Source organism: Echinops telfairi, unplaced genomic scaffold, assembly GCF_000313985.2.
Source record: "Echinops telfairi isolate 266 unplaced genomic scaffold, ASM31398v2 ScPeMD7_5;HRSCAF=22, whole genome shotgun sequence".
Taxonomy (NCBI): domain Eukaryota; kingdom Metazoa; phylum Chordata; class Mammalia; order Afrosoricida; family Tenrecidae; genus Echinops; species Echinops telfairi.
This window is the reverse complement of record NW_022103901.1, coordinates 1,292,735-1,318,318: the sequence shown is the minus strand read 5'-3', so window position 1 is coordinate 1,318,318 and position 25,584 is coordinate 1,292,735. Positions and strand designations below refer to the sequence as shown.

The following is a 25,584-nucleotide window of genomic DNA, read 5'->3' as shown; positions in this document are numbered from 1 at the left end:
CCCCAAGGTTTAATAACTCTTTTAGAATCTGTTTCTTATACCCATCAGCCTACGTGGGATGGTTGTCAGCAGTTGCTAAATGTTTTGTTTACTACTGAAGAAAGGGAACGAATAAAAACAGAGGCAAGGAAAGCTGTTCTGGGCAGGGACGGGGAACCAACCTCCGACCTAGCCCAGATAGAGGAAGTGTTCCCCAGAACAAGACCAGATTGGGACCCTAATACCTCTGCAGGAGATAGGAGCCTCACCCGATACCGCTCAACTCTATTAAAGGGTCTAAAAGGTGCGGGAAGAAAGCCTACCAACTTGTCTAAAGTCACTGAGGTTAAACAGGAGCCAAAGGAAAGCCCTACTGCCTTTCTTGAAAGGCTACAAGAGGCTTACCGAGTATACACACCTATAGACCCTAGCGCCCCAGCTAATCAAGCAGCTCTAGTTATGCAGTTTGTAGCTCAGTCAACTGATATTAGAAAGAAGTTGCAAAAGTTAGAAGGGTTTGAGGGCACGTCTCTCTCTGAGCTCCTGGCAGTGGCCCAAAAGGTTTTCGATAACAGAGAAGACCCAGCTGAGGCAACCCGAGCTCTTACTCAGAAAATGGCAAAGGTACTTTTGGCCACAGAAGCCGGGAGCCGTCGGCCCCGAAGCCTTCCTAGAAGGGGAGATTTCAGCAAAAAGCAGCGATGGCCCAACCAGCCATGCCTTGGGAAAAATCAGTGTGCTGTGTGCAAGGAAGAGGGGCACTGGAAAAACGAGTGCCCCAACCAAGGACAGAGAAAACCCAAAGAACCCTCCACCCCCTTTCTGGTGGAAGAGCTAGAGTGACGGGGCCGGGGTTCAGCACTCCCCCCTGAACCCAGGGTAACTCTCATGGTGGGGAAAAAACCAATTAATTTCCTAGTGGACACTGGGGCAACTCATTCAGTGCTCACCTCGCCCATTGGCCCCCTCTCAAAGAACACAGCAAAAATTGTTGGAGCCACAGGAAAGGTAAAAGCATATCCATGGTCATCAGCCAGAATTTCTAATTTAGGAAAAGGAACTGTGACTCACTCTTTCTTAGTCATTCCAGAATGCCCTACCCCCCTCCTGGGATGAGACCTGCTCAGCAAACTGAAGGCCACCATCTCCTTCAAAGAAGACTCCATGCAGGTACAAACAGGGGCCGGGACCCTGCTGGTTTCATTTCCAATTGTAGAAGAGTACCGCCTCTTCTCAGCAGCAGATGCCAAAAAGGAACCCCAAGACTCTGGGGAACTCCTAAAAAAATGGAAAGCCACAATCCCTGATGTGTGGGCAGAGACAAACCCCCCCAGGGCTGGCTAAACATCGGGCACCCATTGTAGTACAACTGCAAAGTTCTGCCACTCCAATTCGAATAAAACAATACCCAATCAGCCAAGAGGCCCGGAGTGGAATCAGCAAACATATTGCCCTACTAAAGGCAGCTGGAATTCTAATACCCTGCCAGTCTAATTGGAATACTCCACTCCTTCTGGTCAAAAAGGCCCAAACTGGTGACAACCGGCCAGTGCAGGATTTAAGAGAGGTCAATAAGCGAGTAGAAACCATCCACCCGACGGTGCCTAACCCATATACCTTGCTCAGCTTACTAAAGCCTGAGCACTGTTGGTATACTGTGTTAGATTTAAAGGATGCTTTCTTTTGTCTACCTCTGGCAAAAGAAAGCCAGAAATTGTTTGCCTTTGAATGGACTGACCCCGAGAAGGGAGAAATGGCCAGCTCACGTGGACACGACTCCCACAGGGGTTCAAAAACTCGCCCACCATCTTTGATGAGGCTCTAAGCCAAGATCTACAAGAGTTTCGCCAAACCCATGACTAGGTAACTCTACTTCTATATGTCGATGATGTATTGCTGGCTGCCGCAACCCAGACAGACTGTAAAGCTGCTACAGAAGACTTGCTAAAAACCTTAAGCCAACTGGGCTATAAGGTTTCTGCCAAAAAGGCCCAGCTGTGTACAAAAATCGTCACCTACCTGGGGTATGAGTTAAAGGATGGCAATCGAACTTTGTCAAACAGCAGAATCCAGGCCATCCAAGCTATACCCAAACCCACCACCAAAAAGCAGGTACGTGAGTTCCTGGGGCAGTAGGATACTGCCGCTTGTGGATCCTGGGCTTTGCAGAAATAGCCAAACCACTCTATGCCGCTGCTGGAGGAAAAAGGGCTGAACTAGTATGGACGGATGTAGAAGAAAAGGCTTTCCGGGAGCTGAAGACTGCACTGGTAAGAGCTCCGGCCCTAGCCCTTCCTAACCTCGAAAAGCCCTTTCACCTTTTTGTTGCAGAAGCAAATGGAGTAGCAAAAGGTGTGCTGGTGCAGGCTCTCGGGCCCTGGAAGCGGCCCGTAGCATATCTCTCCAAGAGACTCGACCCAGTAGCTGCTGGATGGCCAAATTGCCTGAGAGCTATTGCAGCCACCGCCTTGCTGGTAAAGGAAGCCTCAAAGCTTACTTTTGATCAAAACCTCGTCATCACTGCTCCTCACAATGTAGAACAACTCCTCCGAGCCCCTCCCGACAGATGGTTCTCAAATTCCAGAATCACTCAGTACCAAGTCCTGCTCCTGGACCCACCATGGGTAAGCTTCAGCCGCACGGCTGCTCTAAACCCTGCTACCCTTTTGCCTGTACCAGACCCAGTCGCTGCCCCGCTGCATGACTGTGAAGAAGTCTTGGACGCCCTGACTTCCATAAGACCAGACCTATCAGATGTCCCTCTGTCAGACGCAGAGGAAACCTTGTTCACGGATGGCAGCTGCTTCATGGAAAACGGAACTCGAAAGTCAGGAGCAGCAGTGGTCACCGAAAAGCAAGTACTTTGGGCACAGGCTCTGGGTCCACAAACTTCTGCTCAAAAGGCTGAACTAATCGCTTTAACCAAAGCACTAGAGTGGAGCAAAGGAAAAAGGGTGAACATTTACACGGATAGTCGGTACGCATTTGCCACTGTCCACATTCATGCAAGTATCTACAAAGAAAGGGGACTATTAACCGCAGGAGGGAAGGACATTAAGCATGCCACAGAAATTCTAAACCTCCTCACCGCGATATGGGCCGCACAAAGGGTGGCTATCATGCATTGCAGAGGGCACCAAAAAAACTCCTCCCCCATATCTAACGGTAACCGGCTAGCTGACCAAGCCGCACGCCAAGTAGCCTGCTCTGAAACCATCCTGCCCCTGCTGGAACCCTCTAGCAGCCTCGGACCTCCCGATTACTCACAAGCTGAAGAGGAGTTGGCCCAAAAGTATAGTGGAAAGACATCAGCATCTGGATGGATTACCTTGGAAGATGGCAGAAAATTGTTGCCCCAAGCCGTGGGGATAAAATTAATTAAACAAATGCATGCTAAGCTACACCTCAGTGGGCCAAAATTGGCAGAGCTCCTACACAAAGTTTATGTAATTAAAGGACTGTACCAGCTAACCAGGAGTGAAGCTGCAAGGTGTCCAGCATGTGCTCAGGTAAATGCTAACCCTGTCCCAATCCCTCACCCAGGACAAAGATAGCGTGGAAAAGCACCAGGAGAGCACTGGGAAGTTGATTTTACCGAACTTCCACGGGCACCAGGAAACTCCAGGTACCTCCTTGTTTTTGTGGACACTTTTTCTGGCTGGCCAGAAGCCTACCCAACGAAGGGAGAGACTGCCCTCATTGTAGTTAAAAAGTTAGTCTTTGAAATTATTCCTCGATTCGGACTCCCTATGTTCATAGGATCCGACAGTGGCCTGGCGTTTACTGCGCAGTTAACAAAATTACTAACTGGAGTGCTTAAAATTAATTGGAAACTGCATTGTAGTTACAGACCCCAAAGCTCCGGACAGGTAGAAAGATCGAATAGAACAATTAAAGAAGTTCTTACCAAATTAAAATTAGAGACTGGCGGAGATTGGGTTAGCCTCCTACCTTTTGCCTTGCTTCGAGTAAGATGTACACCTCAAAAACATGGTTATTCTCCATTTGAAATAATGTACGGGTTCCCACCCCCATTGTTACCCAAAATTGGAAGTGAAATGTTAAATGAAATTAAATTACATAACATGGTTGAGTCATTACAGGCTTTACAAGCAGTGCACCAGCGAATCAGAAGCCACGTGCCGTCCAACCAGGCTCCAGCCCGCAACGAGGAGAGCCGAAAACCTCTCTTCAGCCCCGGCAATCTAGTATGGGTGAAAAAACTAAGCCCAGGTCAACTGGAACCACGCTGGGAGGGACCATACCCTGTTGTCCTGAGCACCCCGACTGCAGTAAAAGTTGCAGGAAAGCAACATTGGATACACCACACCAGACTAAAGAAGGCGGCCGAAAACGAAAGCAAGACATGGAAACTGAGTCCCCAGCCCAAAGAAGGCTCGCTCAAGCTAAAGTTTGTTTGTTCCTAAGCCTGGTCGTTACAGGTCTCAGCAGCATAGAGGCGGCATCAAATCCCCATAATTCAAAAGAATATATGTGGACTCTTTCTCTCACCCGAAGCGGAGCAAGCCTACAACAAATCGTAAGCCAGACATCTAAAGAGGCACCTGTTTTTAAGGTTGATCTCTGCCAGTTAATGAACAAAGACTGGAAAGTTGTCTCAAGGGGGGGTTGTACAACCCACGAAGGAAAAGAAATTCTCGCCTATACCCCCATATATGGATGCCCCCGTACTTTTGGGACTAGCACCTACTTACCAACTTGTGGAACTTATGAAGATTATTATTGTGCAAAGTGGGGATGTGAGACTATAGCCGGGTGGTTGCCAGCTTCACAAAAAGACCGCCTCATTACCGTCAGCCGCATATCATCCACTACCACTATTCAGATAGCGGTGCTTCAACCTAACAGCTTTGTTTGGCAAGGGGGTAAGACTTGGGGACTAAGACTTTGGACTTACGGGCATAATCCAGGAGCTGAAATTACCATACAAAAAACAGAGATGCCGAGACCCAAAATTTCTGTGGGCCCTTTAAACCAAGTACCTGTAATAGCCCCTCGAGCACGTCCCACCCTCACTCGACCACCTCCAACAACCTCTGGGCCAACTCCCCCTCCAAATACCGCTAAAATTAGTGACCTAGACGTTCCAAAAATAGAAGAAAAACCTGTGTTAAAAACACTTGACATTATGTTTTCCTTTTTAAATCATACTAACCCAAATGCCACTAATGGTCCTTAGAACTAATTATCAAGCCCTAGCAGACGCGGAAATTGAAGAATCAACGATTTGATTTACTTAACTAAAAGAGGAGGGAATGTTAAGGCCTAACATAGTAAAATAATTTGCCTTAAGTTACTCCATTTTGAAAAGGTTAAAAGCCATCCTCCATTTTAAGACAGGAATGTTATTTTAAGAACGAGTCACTGTGAGCTTGCAAAGTTCCGCTTGGAAATGTCAGAAGTTTTGCCAGAACATCTGGTCCGAGATAAACTGGGCAGGACATACCGAACTGCCCACATCCTTCCTGTTATCTCATGCAAACATTCTTCCCCTCTCCGCGCTCTACCCCCTCGCTTTGCTGGTCTGAAGTGTTTAAAAGGACAGAAAAATCTTTGCCGGACGCTTCAGTTTTGGACCCTGCGTGGCCATGCTGTAGCCCAAATCCGGATTTGCCTTTTTGTAATAAAGTTTTGCTTTGTTACTCCGCAGCTGCCTGTGGGTCAGTGGTCTTTGTTGGTCGCGACTCCATAACAGCCTGAGTTTTGGAGGGAAGGGGCGAGGGCAGCGGTGGGCGCGCTCGGAGAGTAGTGTCCCAGCTGGGACTCGCCGTCCCCGGGGGGCACGGGGAGAGTTCAAGGGTGAAGAAGGGCCACCCACGGAGGACGATGGCCGGGAAGAGCAGGCTGCAGAACAGAAAGCGGGGAGAGGGCGCGCGCCGGGGGCTCCCCGCCCTCCGGCCTGAGAGAGGGGGGCTGCCCCTGTCTCTGGACCCAAGAGCCTGGACTGTAGGAAGCGGGTCTGCGGAAAACAAGGTGATTTCCTCACCGAGCGCGTCCTACTCAGACCCTGCAGCTGCAGCGCCAGGGAGCTGCCGTCCCTCCTTGCACAGACTCCCCAACACCCAGGCCCTATGTATATATATGTATAGATATCGAGATATAGACATCTGTATAGATATATGGATATAGCTCCCACTGCCTAACTCGTCGGGTCTCGGAACCCGCCCGGGAGCTTTCTCTGCTCTAATAAAGTCCTTCTTAACTTCACGATCTTACGCTCATCTCGTGCCTCAGTTTACCTCTAAGTGTATGCTATTTCGGGCCTAATTTACAAGACGTCTTATAAGGCAGGGACCTGTACACCATGCTCACAGTATCAAAATTAAGGAGGCTTCCAATTAAAACCTTCTCTGATAACCTGTTTGGCCCTGGTTTCACCTGTCGTAACCTTTTTTGGAGCATGTCATCGAATCCTCCAGATGCGTAAAAGCAACAAGCTTCTCCTAGGGCTGCACAGGACCCTCCCCCCCTGAGAGAAGCACCAAGCCCAGGCCCCTAGGACTTCCAAGAACTTCTCAGGTGGTGACCAACTTAGACTGCAAACTACCAAGTTCTTAAATCAGCTTGTTGGAATGTGGCTAAGCTAATGTCTCCTATATATTGGGGGAAGGGTGTTAAATTTAACCCTTCAGGGCCACTGTAAGCATACTACTGGGGCAGTATGTGAACTAATGAGCATAAAATGGGTCTATTTTGGAGAAAAGAGGGTCTAACAGATTTGGCAAGTCTGGTGATGTAATCTAGCCAAGTGGAATTGGGGGCATAATAGCCAAGTTGATTTATCAAAAATAGTTGTTGAGATGCATAAGCTTGAATATATAAGTCAGGTTGGCTACACACGATGCATTTCCAAAAATATTTCCAAGCATTAAAGGGAGGGGGGGTGTTGGGTTAGGCACAGGTCCAGGGACATTAGGAACCGCTTGACCTGCACCACCTCTCAAAAGGGGGGACTCACCCAGAGGGTAATCAGCCAACATGTACACTGACTCCAAGTATGCCCTTTTAATTGCCCACTGCTGTGCTGCAATTGGAAAGGGATTCCTTTCTACTAGAGGGTCCCCCACTGTCAATAGTACATTGATTTCCTGCCTTTTAGAAGCCCTTTAGAGGGCGGGGGGCAGGGAAGCAATTTGATTTTAATATTAAATAAGTTCTTTTACTTAGAAAAAAAAGAAGCCCTTCAACTGCCGGCTCAAGTGGCTATCATCCACTGCAGAGGTCATCAGACTGACAACTCCACAGCCACACAAGGCAACAACAAGGCCGATGCTGTAGCTAGAAGCCTTTCTACAAACCCCAAGCAGCCTGCCCCCATGATGTTTTTAACTTTACCTACCATCCAGCCCTCATACACGTCTCAGGAACAAACTTCCCTCATAAGCAAAGGAGATGAGGCCACACCAGAAGGGTGGATCATAATTCAGAACAAGCTAGCTCTGCCCTACTTAGAGAGCTTGGATATCATCCAGCAAATCTATCAAACCTTCCATATTGGGGCCTGAGTCTTAACTCATTTCTTGCAGCCAATTTCTTATTCCCCTTCCTTAGTTCAACCTGTCCAAACTGTAAGCTCCTCCTGCCCAATCTGTAAGGCCATAAACGCTCAAGGAGGTTTTAAGCCCCTGTCTCAAACTCACCAAATTTGGGGTCACCTGTGGGGTCAGGACTGACAAATCGACTTCACCCATATGCCACTGCATAAGGGTATTGTTTTTTGTTTTTAATTATTTTATTGGGAGCTCGTACAACTCATCACAATCCATACATACGTGTCAAGCACATTTGTACATTTGTTGCTCTCATTCTCAAAACATTTGCTTTTTACGTGAGCCCTTGGTATCAGCCTTTTTTTCCCCCCTCCTTTCCGCTCCTCCCTCCTTCGTGACATTGTTTCTCCTTGCCATAGTTGATACCTTTCCAGGCTGGGTAGAAGCCTTCCCAGCTCGGAGTGAAACAGCTGACATTTAACGCCATCACCATTAACAATATTCCCAGGTTTGGCCTCCCCAACTCCACTCAGTCGGGCAACAGGCCGGGTTTTGTTTCCAAAATCGCCCAGCAGGTTTCATTTGCCCTGGACATAAAATGGAAGCTTCATACACCCATATTGGCTGCAGTCTTCTGGAAAAGTGGCGTGCAAGAATGATGTAAAAAGCCAGCTATCGAAACTCAGAACTCCACAAGTCCTGGGTGGACCTGCTACCCCTAGCCTCCTGCAGCTCCCTGCTCTCCCTCCTTTGTAAGCCCTTTCGAGTTAATGTGTGGCAGGCTTTTCCTCCTTAGCCACAACCTGCCAACACAGGCTTCTCCTTTAGCCAGTTCCCTGCCTTACCTTTCTCTTCTAAGGCAGCTTCTTGGGGAACATGCTGACCGGTGCCTGCCAGCCCTGATCCTAAGCTACCTGACTCCTCAATCGCTGAGCCGGGGTCTTGGTCCTTTCAGCCGAGGTGGAAGGGACCTTATACAGTAATCCTTACTACCCCCGCAGCAGGCAGTTAAGTACTCAGGGACCCCAACTGGCACCATCTCAGCTGGGTCAAGCAGGCAGCTCCCAGCCATGACCCCTTGTACCCTACCCAGGTCATGGCCCCGCTCGTCTTTGTTTTACTAAATTGCCTACTGTTTCCTAGTTGGGCTTCCCACCGAATGCTTGTGTGGAGATTTGATGTAAGGGAAACTTACCTAGACACAACCACCTTATCACCGAGAATCAAGGACTGCCCTATAGCCGGCTGTGCCAGCTGCAGCTTTAACCATACCTCTGGCCAACATTCAGTAGAGGACCATGGTGTGTTTCCTCTTCAACCAGACCAACTGATAACTGTACAGATTGACCAGAAGACGGCGGGCGCCTCTACTAGTCTGCTCTATGCATCACATGCAAATATAGGGAGGAGGGGGAGTCACATTCAGTTCTCCCCCTCTGGCCACAGCCCCAACTACAATGTCTCCCTTACCATCAAAGACCCGTGGGATCAGAGATGGGTGTCAGGGTTGAAGGGAAGTTTTACCATGCTACCACGACGGACTCCTCTTACCCAAGGGGTTCCTTTAGCATAAGCCAGGAATATGTCCTGTCAGCTGATATGTTCAAGTATCAACATATCCTGGAGGCCGAACAAATGTTGCAGAGCCAGCCTCCCCACTCTTGCCCAGAGATGGATTGTGCGCATCCATTCCCTAACATCCCTCTATGGGAACCAGAGGAGGCTAACCAATCTGTCCTTGTGCCTGCTTCCAGACCACCATACCTGACCTGTCACCGTAGTCCCGGTTACATGGTGTGTTTCCAACACCACTGTGTCATTCACAGTTTATGCCCCTATGGGCACCTATTTTTGGTGTAATGGTACCCTCACCAAATAACCTCAATTCCTTTTACCCCAGCCTGTGCTTCCCTACCACTGTGGTTCTGCAGCTCACTCTGGAGAGGATGAACTTGCATGGTTGCTGAGCCCAGCCACAGTCTCCCGGCAAAAAAGGGCTGCCGCCTTGCCCGCAATGGCAGGTCTTAGCCTCTTCAGTCACGGCATCAGGTTTCTCTGGTGGGGCTGGAGGCCACAGTGTGATCCAGGCACAGCACTCTGAGGAGGAGCTCCAGCTGGCTGTGGGGCCCACCTCAGTCTCCAGTCTCCTTGCAGTGACCTCACTTTACGTAGCGCAGGTAGCCCCGGGCTGAAGGGCCTTAGAGCTCCTAACTGTGGAAAAGGGTGGCACCTGCTTGTCTCTAAGGAGAGAGTGCTGCTATCACCTTAATGAACCAGGGATCGTAGAACAGAACATGAAGACGCTTTAAAATGTCAGCAGAGCTTAAAAACTGCCGGAGGAACAATGCCTCACCACTCTCGATTCCCAAACCCCCTTTGAGCCTGCACCCTTCCTTTAATTGGGCCACTTGCTTTATGTTTCTTGTTACTAATAGCCCCCCTGTTGTTGTTTTTCAAATTTCTTCAGCACAGGACAAAGGACATGACTCACTTAACTGTCAACCAGCTTCTTTTACACCCTTACAGCCCCCTGCCCACCAAACCTGACCCAACACACTCTGGCCTTTAACCCTTCGCCAACCCCGTCCAGCCAGATAGCCTAGAGTGGCCCATTATCACCAAAAAGGCCGGAATATTGTGTCAGGCACAAGTGGGGGACATCAGGAATAGCTGGCCCTGCCTTTATTGGACTGAGGACGGAGACCCTAGACAACCAGCCTCAAAGGGCTCCAGGATAAGGAGCCATTTTCTCGGAATCTGAATCAGGCGGAATGATCAAGACACCACCCTGTCTCAGAATTTCACGGAAGAAGACAGCTGCAGCTCCTGCCCCCTCCCTTTCCCCTTCTGACCAGTTTAAAAACTTGCTCTTCAACACAGATAGGTGCGACTTCACTGGCTCCTTGCTAGGACTGTGAACCTCTCCCCAGTGCGCAGAGCAAACCTATTTGCCCTTTTCTGGCCTGACCTTGTTCTTGTACAGTCGTTGACCCCTCACAGGGTGGTCTATGGGACATGTGGTTACACTACCAATGGGATTGTTTGTAACTCCCAATCCTCCGTAACATGGGAGTCTCACGTAAACATCGCCAGTACTTGGCTGCTAGCTCTAGATGCGGAATGAATGCATTTTGGTTATCAGACAAAAGTCGATGGGTGTGGGGTGCAAAACCTTTTGTAGCCACATAGAGCTCAATGACGGGGCAGATCTGCAATTGCAGTGGGGGAGCCAGGGGCGCAGCGGACCTTACAGAACAGTTGTGCATAGTAAACAACACCCCAGGGTCCTGTCCTGACTCCCAGAAACTTAAGACTCCAGGTTTGTCCAGGAAACCATGGAGATGTTGCAGGGTTCCAGCTTCCTGGGGAACAGGCTGAGGGGGGCTTTCCTCTCCCGGCAGAGAGGAGTTATGTATTGTTTAGCCCACTTTTCCAGGCTCCTATGTCTACACAACTGCAAGAAAGGGACAGGAACTCAGTCATTGCAGCCAGAGTAGCCATTCCGCCCTCCAGCACACTGTAAGTGGGAATGCCGAAGTCTTGCCCCTTGCACCCCGCATCGGGGGAATTCTGGCCAGCTGTGAGTGTTGTGCCAGGTTGTCCAGGGGATTGACAAGGAAAGGCTGCAGGATCACCTCTTGTGTTTTTGAAAAACACAAGGGCCATAAGTGGCCTTGAACTCAAGTCCTGCTCTAAAAGGCTAGCACACAGACATGGGAATGGGCTGGCACGAGGAAGCAACTTGGTAAGCTTAGGCTGAGACAGCCTGTTTTTCCCTGGAGCCTTAGCTTTAAAGGGGTGGCAGGTGAAACTGCTTTCCATTCTGTGGAGGGCGCTGGCTCGGCCCCGGGAGAAATGAATCCAAGGAGGCTGGCCGGTGACCTTTAGGCCTGTCGGAGTGGTCAGGGTGATGGTACAGGGTCCACGCCAATGGGTTCAAGTCCTTTTCCACATCTTGATGTAAACAGTGCCCCCGGGCTGGTCAGGAAGAGGGAGCCTGAGCTGGACTTGAAGTCGTCACCCCTTTGACTGTCCCTGCTAGAGATTGGAGATAGGGGTCTGTCAGTCACACCAGCAAGGGTGGGGCTGGTATGTCAGGCAGTGGGGAGGGGCAAACAATTTCAAAAGGGGTGAGTTTGTCCCAATGGGAGGTACCCCTTGCCTGTAGAAGGGTCGGGGAGGGAGGAGCACTGACCACCTTTCCCTGGCCTCTAGAATTACTTTGGTCAATGTGTAGTTAATGGTCCAGTTTGTGTAAGGTGACCAGATTTTAACATTGGTAAAGCGGACACCATTGATAAAACTCATATCCTGGCGAAATAGCCACATGGCAGCCAAAAACCGTCTACCCTAGCTTGTGCATTCTTTCCAAAAATCGGGACTTTTTAAAAACACTGCAGGACGCGGGAAAAATTGTTTAAAATCGGGACGTCTGGTCACCTTAAGTTTGTGGGGCTCTACCTGCCCTGAGCTCTGAGGTGGGTAGGCACAGTGACGCTTGGACTGCCTTTGTTAGACCTTGAGGGACCTGGGAGGCGAACACGCCCATTGTCAGACTCCAGTGGCGGCCGAAGTCCTATCTGGGAAGAGTCTCATTTAGAATTTTGTAACAATGGGCAGTAAAGTCCAGGGGCTAATCTGAGAAAGTGGGTTTCCAGGGGGGCGTGTGGACCCTGCTGGGGGCGAGTTGAAGACAGCACCTAGCACTGTGGAAGCTCCTAGGTGGGTTGTGCCGGGGACTGCTCTATACTCTCAGCTGGCAGAAACTTCCAGCAGAGGCACTTGTCTGCCTGGGGGGCACTCCAACTGCTTTTCTCCAGGAGACCCTGCAGTTGCTGAGCTAGCTGGAGCTGTGCCAAGTAAGTGGGAGAGTCTGGCATTGCTGGTGATGGCAGGCAGGCAGACAGGACTGTGAGGGGCGGCCAGCCTGTCCGTTCTCTCGTGGTCTCGGCACTGCATTACAGCTACCTTTCTAACCTGCCTCTAGGAGAGCTCAAATCTCCTCTCTGTTTTTAATTTGCTCTCCATTCCAAGTAAGGAGCCCTCTGTCTTTGTAAATAGCTGCATGTACGTGAATCGTGGAAAAAACACATTTACTGTCTGAGTAACTATTGATAGACTTCTGTTTTCCCCACCTTAAGCCTTGTGTGAGAGCTATCCGCTTTGGCGCTGCAGTGCCTTGTGGTAGGGCTTGGGCCCAAATGATAAGAGTGCACGGTGGTGGCGTGGCTCCAGCTTTTCTCGGCCCCTTGTGTAAAAGCTGCAGCCATCTATGAAGAGTGGGGCGCCTACCTGCGGAGGGGCTGGTCCGTCAGTTTGGTCGAGAAAACGGACGCGTCCAGCAGAGCCTCGCAGTCATGCAGAGGTGCCTTGGGGACATCATGTAGGAGTAGTGTGGCAGGGGTAATTGTGTGGTGAGTAGTCCAGCAATGGGCTTTAGGATTGCAAAAGCCTGGTGTTTGACATCTACCGGTTCCCAGTCCTTGTATTAGGGACTCAACAGCACAGGGACCTGTTATGATGAAGTCCTGGCCGAGTGTTAACTTGTCGGCCTCTTTGACAAGCGAGGCTGTAGCAGGCCATCCAGAGGATACCGGGTCCCGTCTCTTTGACAGGTAGCCAACTGACCGTGTCCAGGGACCCAGGGGTTGGGGAAGGGCCCCTTTCGTCACAGATAGATGGGATGGCTGTGGCATCAGGGCACGCGCGCAGGGGCAGACGACAGGGCTTCTTTCAGAGTCTGAAGTGAGTGCTGTCCCCAGTGTAGCAGCCCTGTTCCAGCAGTCGCCTGATAAAGGGGGGTGCAAGATATCTGTGGGATCTACCGTCTACAATATCCTGCCGCTCCTAGGAAACTTGGGCACTGCCTTTTTGTCTGTGGAGTTGGGATTTGCAGAATGGCTCTTTTGCGAGGTCAGGTCAGCCCTTGCTTACCTCCCATCAGACGGTTTCCCTGGAGGGTTGCCTGTTTGACACAGCTGGGCCTTCTTACTGGAGACTTTAATGCCTCTTCTCCTGTAGCAACTGCAATAAATCCTTAGTGCCTTACAGTCAACCAGCGGAAACCGGGGAAGAACTGGAGGCCTGGAGCAGATCATCTGCATACTGGAGGAGAGACAGGCTGGGGCGTGCAGAGACAAAAGGGCCTCTCCGAACAAAGTAGGCAGATTTTTGAAGTCTGAGGGAGGTCACTTTAGCTGTGGGGTCAGTGCAAGCGGTAGAGAGAAACAGCATCTTTCAGGTCCAATACAGTGGAGCAGAGGTGGCTGGGAGGCAGACGGCTCAACAGGCTATATGGGTTAGGCACCGTAAGTCAACTCTGTTGACTTCTCAAGTCCTGGACGGGGCAGTAGTCATTGGTCCCAGGTTTCTGGGCTGGGAGGAAAGCAGTGTACCTCGGATATTTGCATGGCAGCAGGATGCCAGCTTGTGATAGGCGGTTAATATGTTTTGGGGTCCCCTGTCTGGTACAAAGGCTGATAGAACCTTGTGTGATGTGGATGGGCCCAACAGTGCTAAGCTGCCGGAGGGCGAGGTATAGCAAGCCCTGGGGCGTTGTCTCTGCCCAGACAGATGGAGACGGGCTTTGTAGGGAGGCGAGAGACTGGGATCAGGCTCAGGAGTAGCAAGTGGGTACTCTTCAGAGCGGGGAGTGAGCTGGTAAGGAGCTGAACATTAGTTGGTGAGAGGAGATGACAGCCAGCAGTTTTTGCAGGTCTCGGTCTAACAGTAAGGGCTGTCTGGAATCACAGGAATGAGTGAGAGTCAATTTTATGCCCAAGATTCATAATTCTTGCAGTAGAGAAAGGGTAGGATTTAACCTGGCCAGTGGCTCCTTGAATCTGCAGTGTTGCTAGAGAGGGGTCCGCACGGCTGTTTCAGAACAAACAGTTCAGCTCCAACATCTGGAAAGGGTTGCAGTGACAGTGGATTCCTGGGGGTCTAGTAAGGTAGCACGCAGGCCTTCCTATTCACTCCGAGTCTTGGGTAGGTAGGGTGGGGATAGAGACGGGTTTGGAAGTTGTCTCGTGATTTGAACACTCATTTGCAGCATGCACATTGGTCAAGGCGGGCTCAGTTGCCAGTGCCTGTGGGTTGTTGTAAGGCCTTTAGGCCGCTAGATGGCAGTGCAGGCTGTTGGCTGAGGCCCTAGCAGGGAGGCTTGCAGGTGGTGGTTGTTCAGATAGCAGTCATTGAGATTTTTCTTTGGCATTTCGAAGCTTTCCCAGCTGACAACGCAAGCTGTTTTTGTTTCTGAAGGTCACGGGTATTGAAGACTTCTTGTGCGATTTTTGCGAGCTGGCCAGTGCCGCATTTGTGTAGCCTTTTTTGGGTGTCAGGTGCAGATTACAGGACAAGTTACGTGACTGCCTGAGCATTTTCAGAGGCCGAGGGATGGAAAGGAAATTGGTGAGGTTTCCTTGCTGTGGCTTTTATTGCCTACAAGCAGAGACCTGTAATAAGGGCCAGGGACTGCTGCCCCCTGGAGAATTTGGGTCCCAGTCTGTGCTGGAAAGGAGAAGTTGCAGCTTTCCCTCTTGGTTCCTGGCTTTGAGGAGAGGGCAGCCTTTCCAGCCGCAGCTCAAATCCGCTCTGTCTTTCTCAAGTGAAAAGGCCGAGCTGTTGACCGAGGAGGCGGGGTCTGTGAATATTTATCACACTGCTGGCTTACCTGACAGGCGGGCTCTCTGGGAGGGTGGGTTAAGGTCTGCCCCGAGGGGCTTATCTGGCAAGAGTATTTGTGGACAAGTCAGTTAGGTGAGGCTAGAGATAGTAAGGTGGAGGTCATACAAGATGGCAGTCTTAACAATGGAGTTCTTCAAGTAGTGCTGCGTAGGAACGGCTCTCATTGCAGTGGAAAATCTTCCCTGCATGCTTCCTGCCTGATGCTGGATTCCGCTTCCAAAACTCCTCCTGCCAGTCTCCCGTGTGGCACGCCTCTGCTTTTTGCAGAGGTTGACTATCCTGCTGAGCCGGCCGGCCTAATCGACCGGACTGGCCTCCAGTGTCTGCCCAGCCAATTTGCTGCATGTGGCTCCCCTTCGGCCTCTGGCCTGGGCTTCAAGCGGACCCCCCAGAAGGAGGAGCCCCTGGAGTAAAAGGAAGCGGTGCCACCCTGTATTTTTACGACCTCTTGTTGTCCTACTGCGCTGAGAGAACCGAGCGAGCCACGCGGGCTCACACAGATGCAGATGCTGATGAAGACGGGCCTTTGCCGCCGTTCACGTGCCGCGGCTGTTGTCCCAGAAAGGGCCGCAGGCTCTCCCGGAGAAAGGGGGTGGAAAATAATCCCAGACAGACAGGTGCTCTGAGCAGAAGCCAGAGCCCGACTGTGAGTGGTACAACTCCACAGCACAGCCCGCCCAGGAGCCCCCCACCGGCCCAGCTCCTGGCTCCACCACTCTGCACGCCCAGCGTCCGGCTCTTGCCTGTGTCAGAAGCCCTGGCGGAAGTCCTGGGCGCCCATTCAGGAGTCCAGCAGACCTGCCGAGAGACTGGACCGCTCTCCAGGATCCAGACCAACCTCTGTGCTGAACCCTCAAGAAGAGCCCCCATCAGCTTGAACCTGAACCCCATCCAGCCTTTGATATTGTCCACCCCAGGCCCTCTCTCCCCGACCCCAACAGAGCACTTTTGCCCAGGATCCCTTTACTTGCTCCTTGGATGTTCCTCCTCTTAATTTGTGAACTTTAACTGTGACCTTTTTGGTTCTCTTTGTAGACCCTGCCCTGCGTGTTCCTGCCTCTCCCTCCCACTGTACCCTGAGGGCTGGACCGCACCTGCTTTCCTCACCTTCCATCACTCATCCCGCTACCAAGGCCGAACCCCAACCCTATGCTCTTTGGGGCAGTCACCAAGTTTTCACTGCCATGGGGCAGAGCTCTGATGACTCCCTTTATGGCACATGTAAAAGAAGCAGTGCCCTTTGTTGGAAGTCACAGATAGGAACAGGGCTTGCGGAAGGGGGTGGGGCATCAGACAAGCACCGAGCCCAAGTCCCAGAGGAAGTTGTAAGGCAGTTTGTAAAAGCAGTCCAAAACTGTCCTCAGCTGGGTGGTGAGACTGCCACCTTTCTAAATAGAAAAGCTCCCCAGGCCTTGTGCACCCTTACCACCGATGGAGCCCTTAGCAACGCCGGCCTCTGGAAGGAGAGAGCCTGCTGACGGTGCCTCCGACGAGGGCTTGTCTACTGCAGTGCCCTCCTGCCCATGCCACTAGCCAGACTACTTGGATCCCTGTGGTAGTTTCATAGTTTTGTGTCAACTTGAAGCTTAGGGGTGGAGTCTGGCCTGTCAGGTCGCACCTTGATGACCTCATTTGGAGGTCCCACCAAGATAAATGGCTCTCTGGAGACAGGTCACTGCACCGGCCTGTGACCTTCCTGCATTTTGCATCATCGTGGCCACCTGCGTCTGAAGAGGACTCGATGGAGTAGTATCGGACTTACGGACTTGATCTGGATGGACTAGGCTGGGATGTTTTCCTGATATATAATTACTGCTTGATATAAAACTCTCTCTTACACATATATGAGTGTCACTGAATTTGTTTCTTTAGTCAACTCGGCCTAACAGAACCCCTAATAGTAGACATTCCCCTGCGGTTGAATCAGAAGCTCACCTGTTATAGCCAGGTGGCAGGCAATGTCTCCCTTGGTACCTTACCTTCCACCTGGTACAAAAGTAAAACCCCTGCTGATAAGAGTTCCACCCCCCCACCCCCCGCGCAGTGCTCACCACAGGCGTCTGCTAGATGTGGGACCACTGCCTGTTGCTGCTTGGATGCCGACTGGAAAGGTACATGTAAACAAGTCTGGCCGTTTGCACTGGTTTCCAGATGGCTGAGCTGCTGACACGTAAGATCCCTCAGAGAACTAAATCCGCAATGGTAGCTCTTAACACTGATCCCCACTGGGATCGAGACTAGCTGGCATCGGATCCACCACCCACTCTCAGCACAGGCTTTAACGAGAGCTCAACCAAAACATGGAAAAAAGTGGCAGACTCCCTAGTGGGCCACAGACTCAGCTTAATGTCCTCACGTCCGTCCGTCGGCAGACCCAGCGCGCCCAGGACGTCCAACTGCATGTGCTTGGTCGAGTGGTGCTGTGGTGTCAGGCAGTCAGCAGTAGCTTTAACAAAGCCAGAGACCTCCGGGATCAGATTAGCTGTAGGAAGCTAAGTTCTGAACTGCACCCTTGGGGAGACCCGTCCTCGTGGCTGACCTGCCGAAGGCCCTTCATTGGCCCTCACGCTTCTCCTTCTCTTACCCTGGAGCCCTGTGGATCACAAACCCTGGCGCCGACAAAAGAAAGCACTGCCGTGAGCAAGGCTGCCACACACACCACCTAGCACTGCGAGGCCATCCCCTCTTCCCAGTGTGGGAGGCCCTCGAGCTAGGAGGGCACCAAAGGGGCAGTGCAGTGGGAAATGTCCCCCTCTGTGCTTCCTGCCTGTCTCCCTGCCCTATCTGATGCTGGATCCCGTTTCTGTACTCGCGGCTGCCCTCGTATCCGCCATCACACAGGGTTCAGATTGTCGGGTGTCAACCCTCTGAGCCACCAGTTTAATAAATGGAACTGGTTCTCCATACCTTCAAGTGATCCATGACAAGCCACCCTCGTCCCAGGTCCCCGACATAGCCGACAGGAACCCTGGGGGCACAGTGAATTCTGTGTTGGGCTCCTAATCTCGAGGGGCGTGGTTCAGAACCACCAGCTGGTCCTCAGGAGACGGATGAAGCCTTCTGCTGTCGGGGTTACAGGCTCAGAAACCCACAGGGTAGTCGACTCTGCCCTGTGGGGTCGCCATGTGTCCGAATTCACTTGATGGCCGTTTTCCCCAGTCAGGACTTGGGGTCCCCTCGCAGCCACCACCTCGGAATCTGAGGACTGTCCCAGATTTCTCTCTGTGTCCTACTTAATTTTTTTGTTTTTCTTTGTTTTTTATTCTTTTTCTCTATCTTTGGTATAATTCTTTTATTTTGCTTATGCACCAAGATGGGCACCTGCTTCTGAGTGGGATAACTGTGGGCTTGTGTCTGGAACCTGCATAACTCGACAACAATTTGTTGTGCTATTGCTGCCATATGTCAGCTTTTCTGTGTTTGGGGTTTTCCTTCTTCCATGGTTGGATTTGGGGTTTTACCTCTTTTTTGCTCTTGTCCCACCCAACAGTAGATGCAGCAACACTGTACCCCCTGCAGCCCCTCGACCGACCACAGCGAGCACCGGCCGACCCTGACCTCAAGTGCACTGCAGAACCAGCAGGGACAGCACACACACTCCCACTGAGCCTCACACTCTCTCTCACACCCTCCGAGGGACAGCGGGTCAGAACACCCAAGGAAACACCCCCGACTGAATTCAAATACAACAGTGCCTCCAGTACACAAAACCGCTGGCTCCCGTGAGAAGACCGGTGGCTCCGGTGGCCAAAACAGTGCTAGACAGGGTGACCGGAAAGCTACTGGATGGACCATGTGATAAGGATCCATCTATTCCAGAATTCGAGAAGGTTGTCACATTGCTAGAAAAAATAGATGGTTACACCAATGCCCAGCAAGTAGCATGCAGAAGCTAAATAGTATGCTTTCAGAGAAAGAAGGCACGCTGGACCAGAAAGGTGTAGCACTGAGTCGCTGGAGGGCCGAATTAGGAAGCTCGAAGGCGATCTCAGCTTGCAAACTGGTGGAGGAACAACTGGACAAAAGAGAAAAAAATCGAATGTCCAGGAATTCTGGGGGATTCCACCAAGAGGAGAAACAACAGAACAGGAAGACACACACACACAAACACACACACAGAAAAGATGGTCAGAAAGTTCCTGCAAGAACACTTCCCTAATGCCATGGAAGAGAAGACCAAGCCTTCAAGGAACTGTGTGAACCCCAGGTAGGATAGATCCCAAAGAAATCATGATGTATTCAAGCTTCCAGAACCAAAGACAAGGAATTAATCCTGATGACAGCTTGGACGAAGCGAAAAGTTACCTAAGAGGGAAAGCTAAAAAGACTAACATCTGGCTTCTCAGCTGAAACCATGCCGGCAAGAAAGCAGTGGAATGATACATACTAAAAACTCGGAAAGAAAAATATTGCAAGCTAAGAAATAGACACCCTGCAAAATCACCCCACAAGCATGACGGCAAAGTTATGTCATTTCTAGAGAAACAGAAATGGAGAGAATTTGTATCAGTCAGACCAACTGTAGAAGAATTACTGAGGGGGGTTCTTCAGACAGATAACTGACAACAAGCTGATATTACTGTCCGTAAAGCGCCCTGCAGTCAACCTAGTGTAGAAGTACGCACGATAAAACAAGCCCACACAGCTGAGAATGAACCAGGATGATAGTTGCAGCGAGGACGACTACAGCCCTGTAAGAAGAGGCACGCGTCTAGTTGCAGGCTGCCCAATGGAGGGCCTTCAGGTAGATTTCACGCGGGGAGAGGAGAAGGCAAAGTTGGCCAGAACCATTACGTGGGCAAGGCGATACGATTGAATGTCTGTTAGAGAGGTAAATCCAGTTATCCACACAATCCAGTCATGGCGATCTATGGGTAGATGCACAGGCTACGTGGGTGTGGGGAGAGGGAGCGTATACTCACACACACATGGATAGGTTTGGCTGTATAGTTGCATGTGCGTATTTTCCTTTTCTGCAAACATGGGTCAATGTGGCAGAACATAACCGGGCAGAGGGAAGGCAACTAGTGAGAAGCAAACACCTGGAAGGGATGAGTCAAGGCTGGGGGCGGAGGACCAACATCTCCAGGGACACCCGGGTCAATCAGCATCCTGCTTTGGCAGGTGCCGCTCTGGGTCTCACTGTTTCCAGAGGAAATGAACATGCTGAAAATCAAAGAGATCCGTCCAATGGACTGGTGGACTGTGTGAGTATCAATCTTCACCCTCAGCCCAGAATGAAGCGGCGCCCAGCTGTCGCCACCAACTTAGAAGCTAGCCACCACATTCTGAGGACTCTCCAGGAGCCCGTGAGGCCCACAGGTGGGGGAACTGAGGCAGCCAACAGTCAACATCAAATGACCAAATCCAAATGACCAAGGGGGAACTTATGCCAATGATCTACCTCTAACCCACTCCCAGGGGGACAGACAACAGAAAAGTGGGTGAAGGGAGACAGCAGTCAGTGTAAGACATGAAAAAAAAATTATAAATTATCAAGAGTTCATGGGAGTGGGGGTGGGGGAATGAGCTGATACCAAGGGCTCAAGTAGAAAGAAAATGTATTGAAAATGATGATGGCAACATAGGTACAAATGTGCTTGGTACAATGGATGGATGGATGGATGGATGGATGGATGGATGGATGGATGGATGGATGGATGGATGGATTGTGAAAAGGGCTATAAGCACCCCCAATAAAATTATTTAAAAACAAGCTCCCAACTCCCAAAGGGCATCCTTGGAGAAAAGCCCTCCAGTCCTGCTTAACCCTTTGCTGTTAGCAGGTGACAACGAGCCAGTCGCGACTCAAAGCAACGCTGTGACCAGCAGAATGGGACCCGGGTCCTACGCCGTCCTCGTGGCCAATCTGAGCGCATTGCTGCCGTCCTGTGTCCGCTCTCTCGGGGCTCCCTCTTTTCCGCTGACCCTCTAACAAGCAGGAGGTCCTGTTCCAGGGGCCGGTCCCTCCTGTGACTGCTAGTGAGTATTTCATAAGGACCTTTCATAGCATTTCTGAGTCTTTTGCAAATCCCTAGAGGAGCAGACAGCCTCTTCTTTCTTTCCGGTAGTTTCAACCAATCGCCTTCCAATGAGCTGTACAGTGATTACAAGACAATTTCACCAGGGCTCTGGATGGAAGCTTTCGAAGACTGCAACTGCATGCTCTTCTCCCGGGCCAGAGATGCCCACGCCTGCATTTATCACACACACAAGCCACGGGTGCTTAGTAAATGCTGATCCTACACCTCAACTGCTGGGGTCATTTTGTAGACACTTGATAAGTACGGCAATGAATTGCATATTGTGTTATCCAGGGCTCTCTAGAGAAACAAGACCAGGACACTTATGATTTGATAGATAGATAAGAAATAAACAGCTAATTAGTCTATAGAGCAGTACAAATGGCTCAGTGCAATTCACTTCCATGAGACAGCTAATACACTGGCAGTCCTTCAAGTCTTGAGGGCCACTGGGTGCAAGTCAAGGATGCAGATAGCTGAGTCCTCTGTAGAGAAATGCAGGCAATCCAGCCACAGGCAGCAAGCAGCAAGGCAGGTCACCAACATTCAGCCAGATGACAGGGTCCCACAGTCCCCAACTCAAGTGATGTATACTCCAGTAGCGTGGCAAAGCAGATCTTGAAAGAACCTCAGACTACAGCGACACAGTCCACGGGTTGGATGTCCCACAGGTAGGGTAGCTTGCAAGTTGAGGCAGAGAACCAGCTAAGGTAGCCGCACTCTGGTCTGATCATCAAAGAGTAAGAGACAAGAAAGACGAGGCTCACAGAGCCATTTATCTCTCTGCTCTTCAATTAATCCCCCATGTGTTCATTGGCCAGGTTGGCACAATAAACCTACCTATCACACATATCATAACACGTTGACCCCTGAAATTTCCGAAAGGTCAGGTTGCAACTCTTGAGACTCTGGCCCTTAGATATCCCACCCCCACACCAAACCTGGAGTTGAATTTGCCCCCATGACTCTACTTTTAGCCGGACAATAGACTCACAAGGTGAACACCACCACGGAGGTACACACTCCTTAGACCAATCAACGGTGAACAAGACCGAAAGGGCAGCTTTTGCTGGGTAGGAAATGAAGGAGAGTGAGCAAAAATGGGGTAGGGGTAGTCAAAGGTGTCCTAAAGAAAGGGGCACCACATGGTGTCATGTGGCCCGTTTTCCAAAAAGACCCGCCAGCCGTCCGTGTGCAGGCACCTGACACAGGCATCGAAAGTGTGAGGGGAAAACCTACCAGGAGTCGAGGAGGAACGGACCCATTGACCAGATGGTTCGAGATGTCAACACGCTCAGTAAGGCACACAGCCAGCGAGCATAAAACCCACGGGCTGAGCAATGCCGTGAACGCGCCGGGTCTGACCGACATCCGGCCCCGGTCTCCAGCACAGAAGGCAAGGATTCTAGCAGGGCACCTCCACTGCCCACGGGTCAGGCCTCCCTCCTGGATTTGACGCCATCACTAAGAAGGACGCTGCAGGCCACTGGCGGCACTCATCGCCCAGAAGTGACTCTCCCCCTGGAGGCAGAGGGCGTGGGACAAGGCCCTGGGCCCCAACGGAGAGTTAGCACAACCAGAAGTAGTTTCAATTCCCATAGAAACCTTTCTTTGAAGATTGAACTTTTCTTTCAAACCCAAACTCCCCGCCATTGAGTCAATGTTGAGACTCAGATGCTTGGGTGAGAGTCGCCCTTTACTGGTGGATGTGAGGGGTCAGCTCAGACTCACAGGGCCCTACTGCTTGGAGGCAACCCCCACTCATAGCAGCCCTGCAGGGCGGAGGAGAACGGTCCCCTGGTGTTTCCGAGGCTCTACATCATTTTTTCTTTTCCCCAGCAGCTTTATTGGCAAGTAATTTACATATCACATAATTCAATAGTTCTATCACTCAATCGTATTGAGGAGAATTGCACAATCATTCCCACATCAATTTTAGAGCCCTTCCCCGCGCCCCACCCCACCCCACCCCATGGTGAAGATGAGTTACGCAATCACAGTCCATTTGAGGACTCCCCATCCTGTCTTCCTTAATTAACTCCCGAAAATCCCCTTTCCCTCCAAGGCTGTACATCTTGACAGAAGCAAACTGCCTCATATTTCTCCCCAGGAGAGGCTGGTGGGTTTGAACCAGCGACCTTTTGGTTGGCAGCCCATTTACCACAGCCTCTTCCACGTCTGCAGCAGTCTCACAAAGAGCCGAGCAGGGCAAAACAAAAACACCCTCATTCCCCGGCCTTGAGCTCATGCGCCCTCACTGACCCGCAGCACCGAGTGGAGCTGCCCAGGGGTGTCCACGGCTGTCCCTTTGTACAGGAGCAGACGGCCTCCCCTTTCTCCCGCAGGGACCACCGCGGAGTGCTGTAACCAGTGTGCCACCAGGGGCCCCTCACAAGAGCAGCAAGAGTAGGGGTCTTCATGAAACGTCTCTGACTGGGCAGCCTGAGTCCGTCCATGTCCTTGAGGTCCTGCCTCTTTTTCAGCCTCCAGTTCACCAACCAGGACGTCCTTCTCTGGGCTGGTTCCTCTCCACCCCACCTCCCGCTATGGAGCCGGATTCCCTTGATCGCCCGGGGCTCTGAGTGTGCTGCCGGCTCTGAGGAGAACTTCCTTATCCCAGACAGGAGAAGAGTGCTCGAACCACCCCACCAGGCGTGTAAAGAGACACCCCCCCCAAAGGCATGTAAAGAGCCCAGGTGGTGCGGTGATTAAGCTCTTGACGGCAAGATCAGGGTCAGATCCAGAGGTGGTCTGCAGGAGAAAGACCGGCCGCCTGCAAAGATTCCCAGTCTCGGAAGCCCTAGGGGCACTTTCCCTCTGGCCTAGAGGTGCAGCAGCAGCAGTATCACCTCCACACCAAACCGTCCGGGCGAGCTGACCACCACCTAGAGAGGGGCATCACGTCAGTAAAGCGGAGGGCAGCAAAACAGAAGGCGGCCCCCCAAGGAGAAGGATGGACACAGTGGCTGCAACAGTGGGCTCAAGCCTCGGGGCCATTGTGAGCAAGGTCGTGTTTCCCCCACTTGTGCATAAATGTCTTGAAATTTAGAAGAGTCTTTATCCGGTTATAACTGGACTGTGAGAATCTAAGAGCGACTCCTTGATTGCAGTTCCGAGTGGACATCTCAGTCCATCTTTAAAGGCCAAAGTCCATTCGTCATTTGTCTAGGACTTCAGCAAGCCTGTGGACAGAAGCAGAAAGCAAAATGAATGTTGCTATTCTTCAGAGTTAGTGAGCGTTACAGGGTCCAGCGTTGATGATAACATCCTGGTTGATGAGATAAAGATAGTAATATCCTGGTTACGGCATCAAAAGGAACAGTATTATTAATTATAATGTTCTGATGCTGAGAATATAAGTACATTCTAAAATCAATCACTAGTGGGGCATTCCGAGATGGGAGGGGAAGGAGGCAGGCCATTCAGCGTCAACAAGAGGCGTTGCAGTGTCTAGTGGTAGTCTGTCTCACATAGGGTAGCTACGGGTCAGAACCAACAATTATCTCATCGTGCAGCACTGGGACGTCTCCGGGAGACGCTGCGGCTTGTTGGCCTTTGTTTTCTTGCAGGTTTGTCATCAGCGTGAGGAAGATTATCAGGAGGACTTTGCAAGACAGAATGGTGAGCGGTGTTTAGGAAGCTCAGCTTTGGGAAGTGCCCAGTCAGTGGGTGGGGAATCCCACCAGTGGAAATCTCAAACCGCAGCGGCGTCTGCCTTGGTGACCTGTTTGTGGATGATCCTTTCCATCAGGCGCACCTGACCCTTTCGTGGTGTCTCCATTCACCTTCTATGTGTGCTAAAGCTGGACTGCAGCCAAGGAAGGCCAGAGAAGCATGCGTGCATTCCAAGGGAGGAAGAGCAGCAGTCCCGGGGGCTGCTGGGAGGGCGAGCTCATCTGTCTGGAGAAGCACAGCCAAGGGCTCCTTAGACGCGCGGGTGGAGGGACTTCCTCTGTCATACTTCGGAGTTGTGACCGGGAGAGACTGGTCCCAGGAGAAGGTCATCGTGCTGGGTCAAGCAGAAGGTCAGGCCCTCAGGAGGGTGGGTTGACACTGGCTGCCACAACATGCCCGAGATTGACATTAGCCGTGACAGCAGTGACTGTGAATGGCGAGTTGGAATGGACTCAAGGCCCCCAACAGCAGCATCCATATGGGCCTTGACGAGGAGGGCACAGCCTGGGGTGGGGGCTTCTGAGAGACACATGTGTCCCCCGTGACCTTGAGAAATGTCCCCTAGTCCTTCCCACCAGGCTTTCCCACTCAGGAGTTTGGAAGGAGGGTGGGGCCGTGCCAAGACCCCTGCAGCGTGGAGGGATTCAGCAAGGGCAGGAAAGAAGACTGCAGGTGGGAACGCAGGGTGGGGAGCAGCAGAAGTCCCCCCC

General features: G+C 51.3%; 2 protein-coding genes across 2 annotated transcripts in view; both read left to right on the top strand.

The window, feature by feature from the left end:
- Nucleotides 1–25,584, top strand: part of SNX8 (sorting nexin 8) — a 67,523-nt gene that overhangs the window by 1,079 nt on the left and 40,860 nt on the right. The window lies entirely within an intron of this gene.
- LOC123520951 (MLV-related proviral Env polyprotein-like) lies at nucleotides 9–5,649 on the top strand. Its single transcript, XM_045283945.1, has 2 exons — nucleotides 9–3,604; nucleotides 4,083–5,649. The coding sequence occupies exons 1-2, from the start codon at nucleotides 3,493–3,495 to the stop codon at nucleotides 5,177–5,179; spliced, it is 1,209 nt and encodes a 402-aa protein (XP_045139880.1). The 5' UTR covers nucleotides 9–3,492; the 3' UTR covers nucleotides 5,180–5,649.

Bases quoted from the DNA above. Each gene is read 5' to 3' on its own strand.
- LOC123520951 (XM_045283945.1), top strand. From the start codon at position 3,493: ATGCTAACCCTGTCCCAATCCCTCACCCAGGACAAAGATAGCGTGGAA. The intron at 3,605-4,082 runs GTACCTCCTTGT...GAGTCATTACAG, and splicing joins CGGGCACCAGGAAACTCCAG to GCTTTACAAGCAGTGCACCA.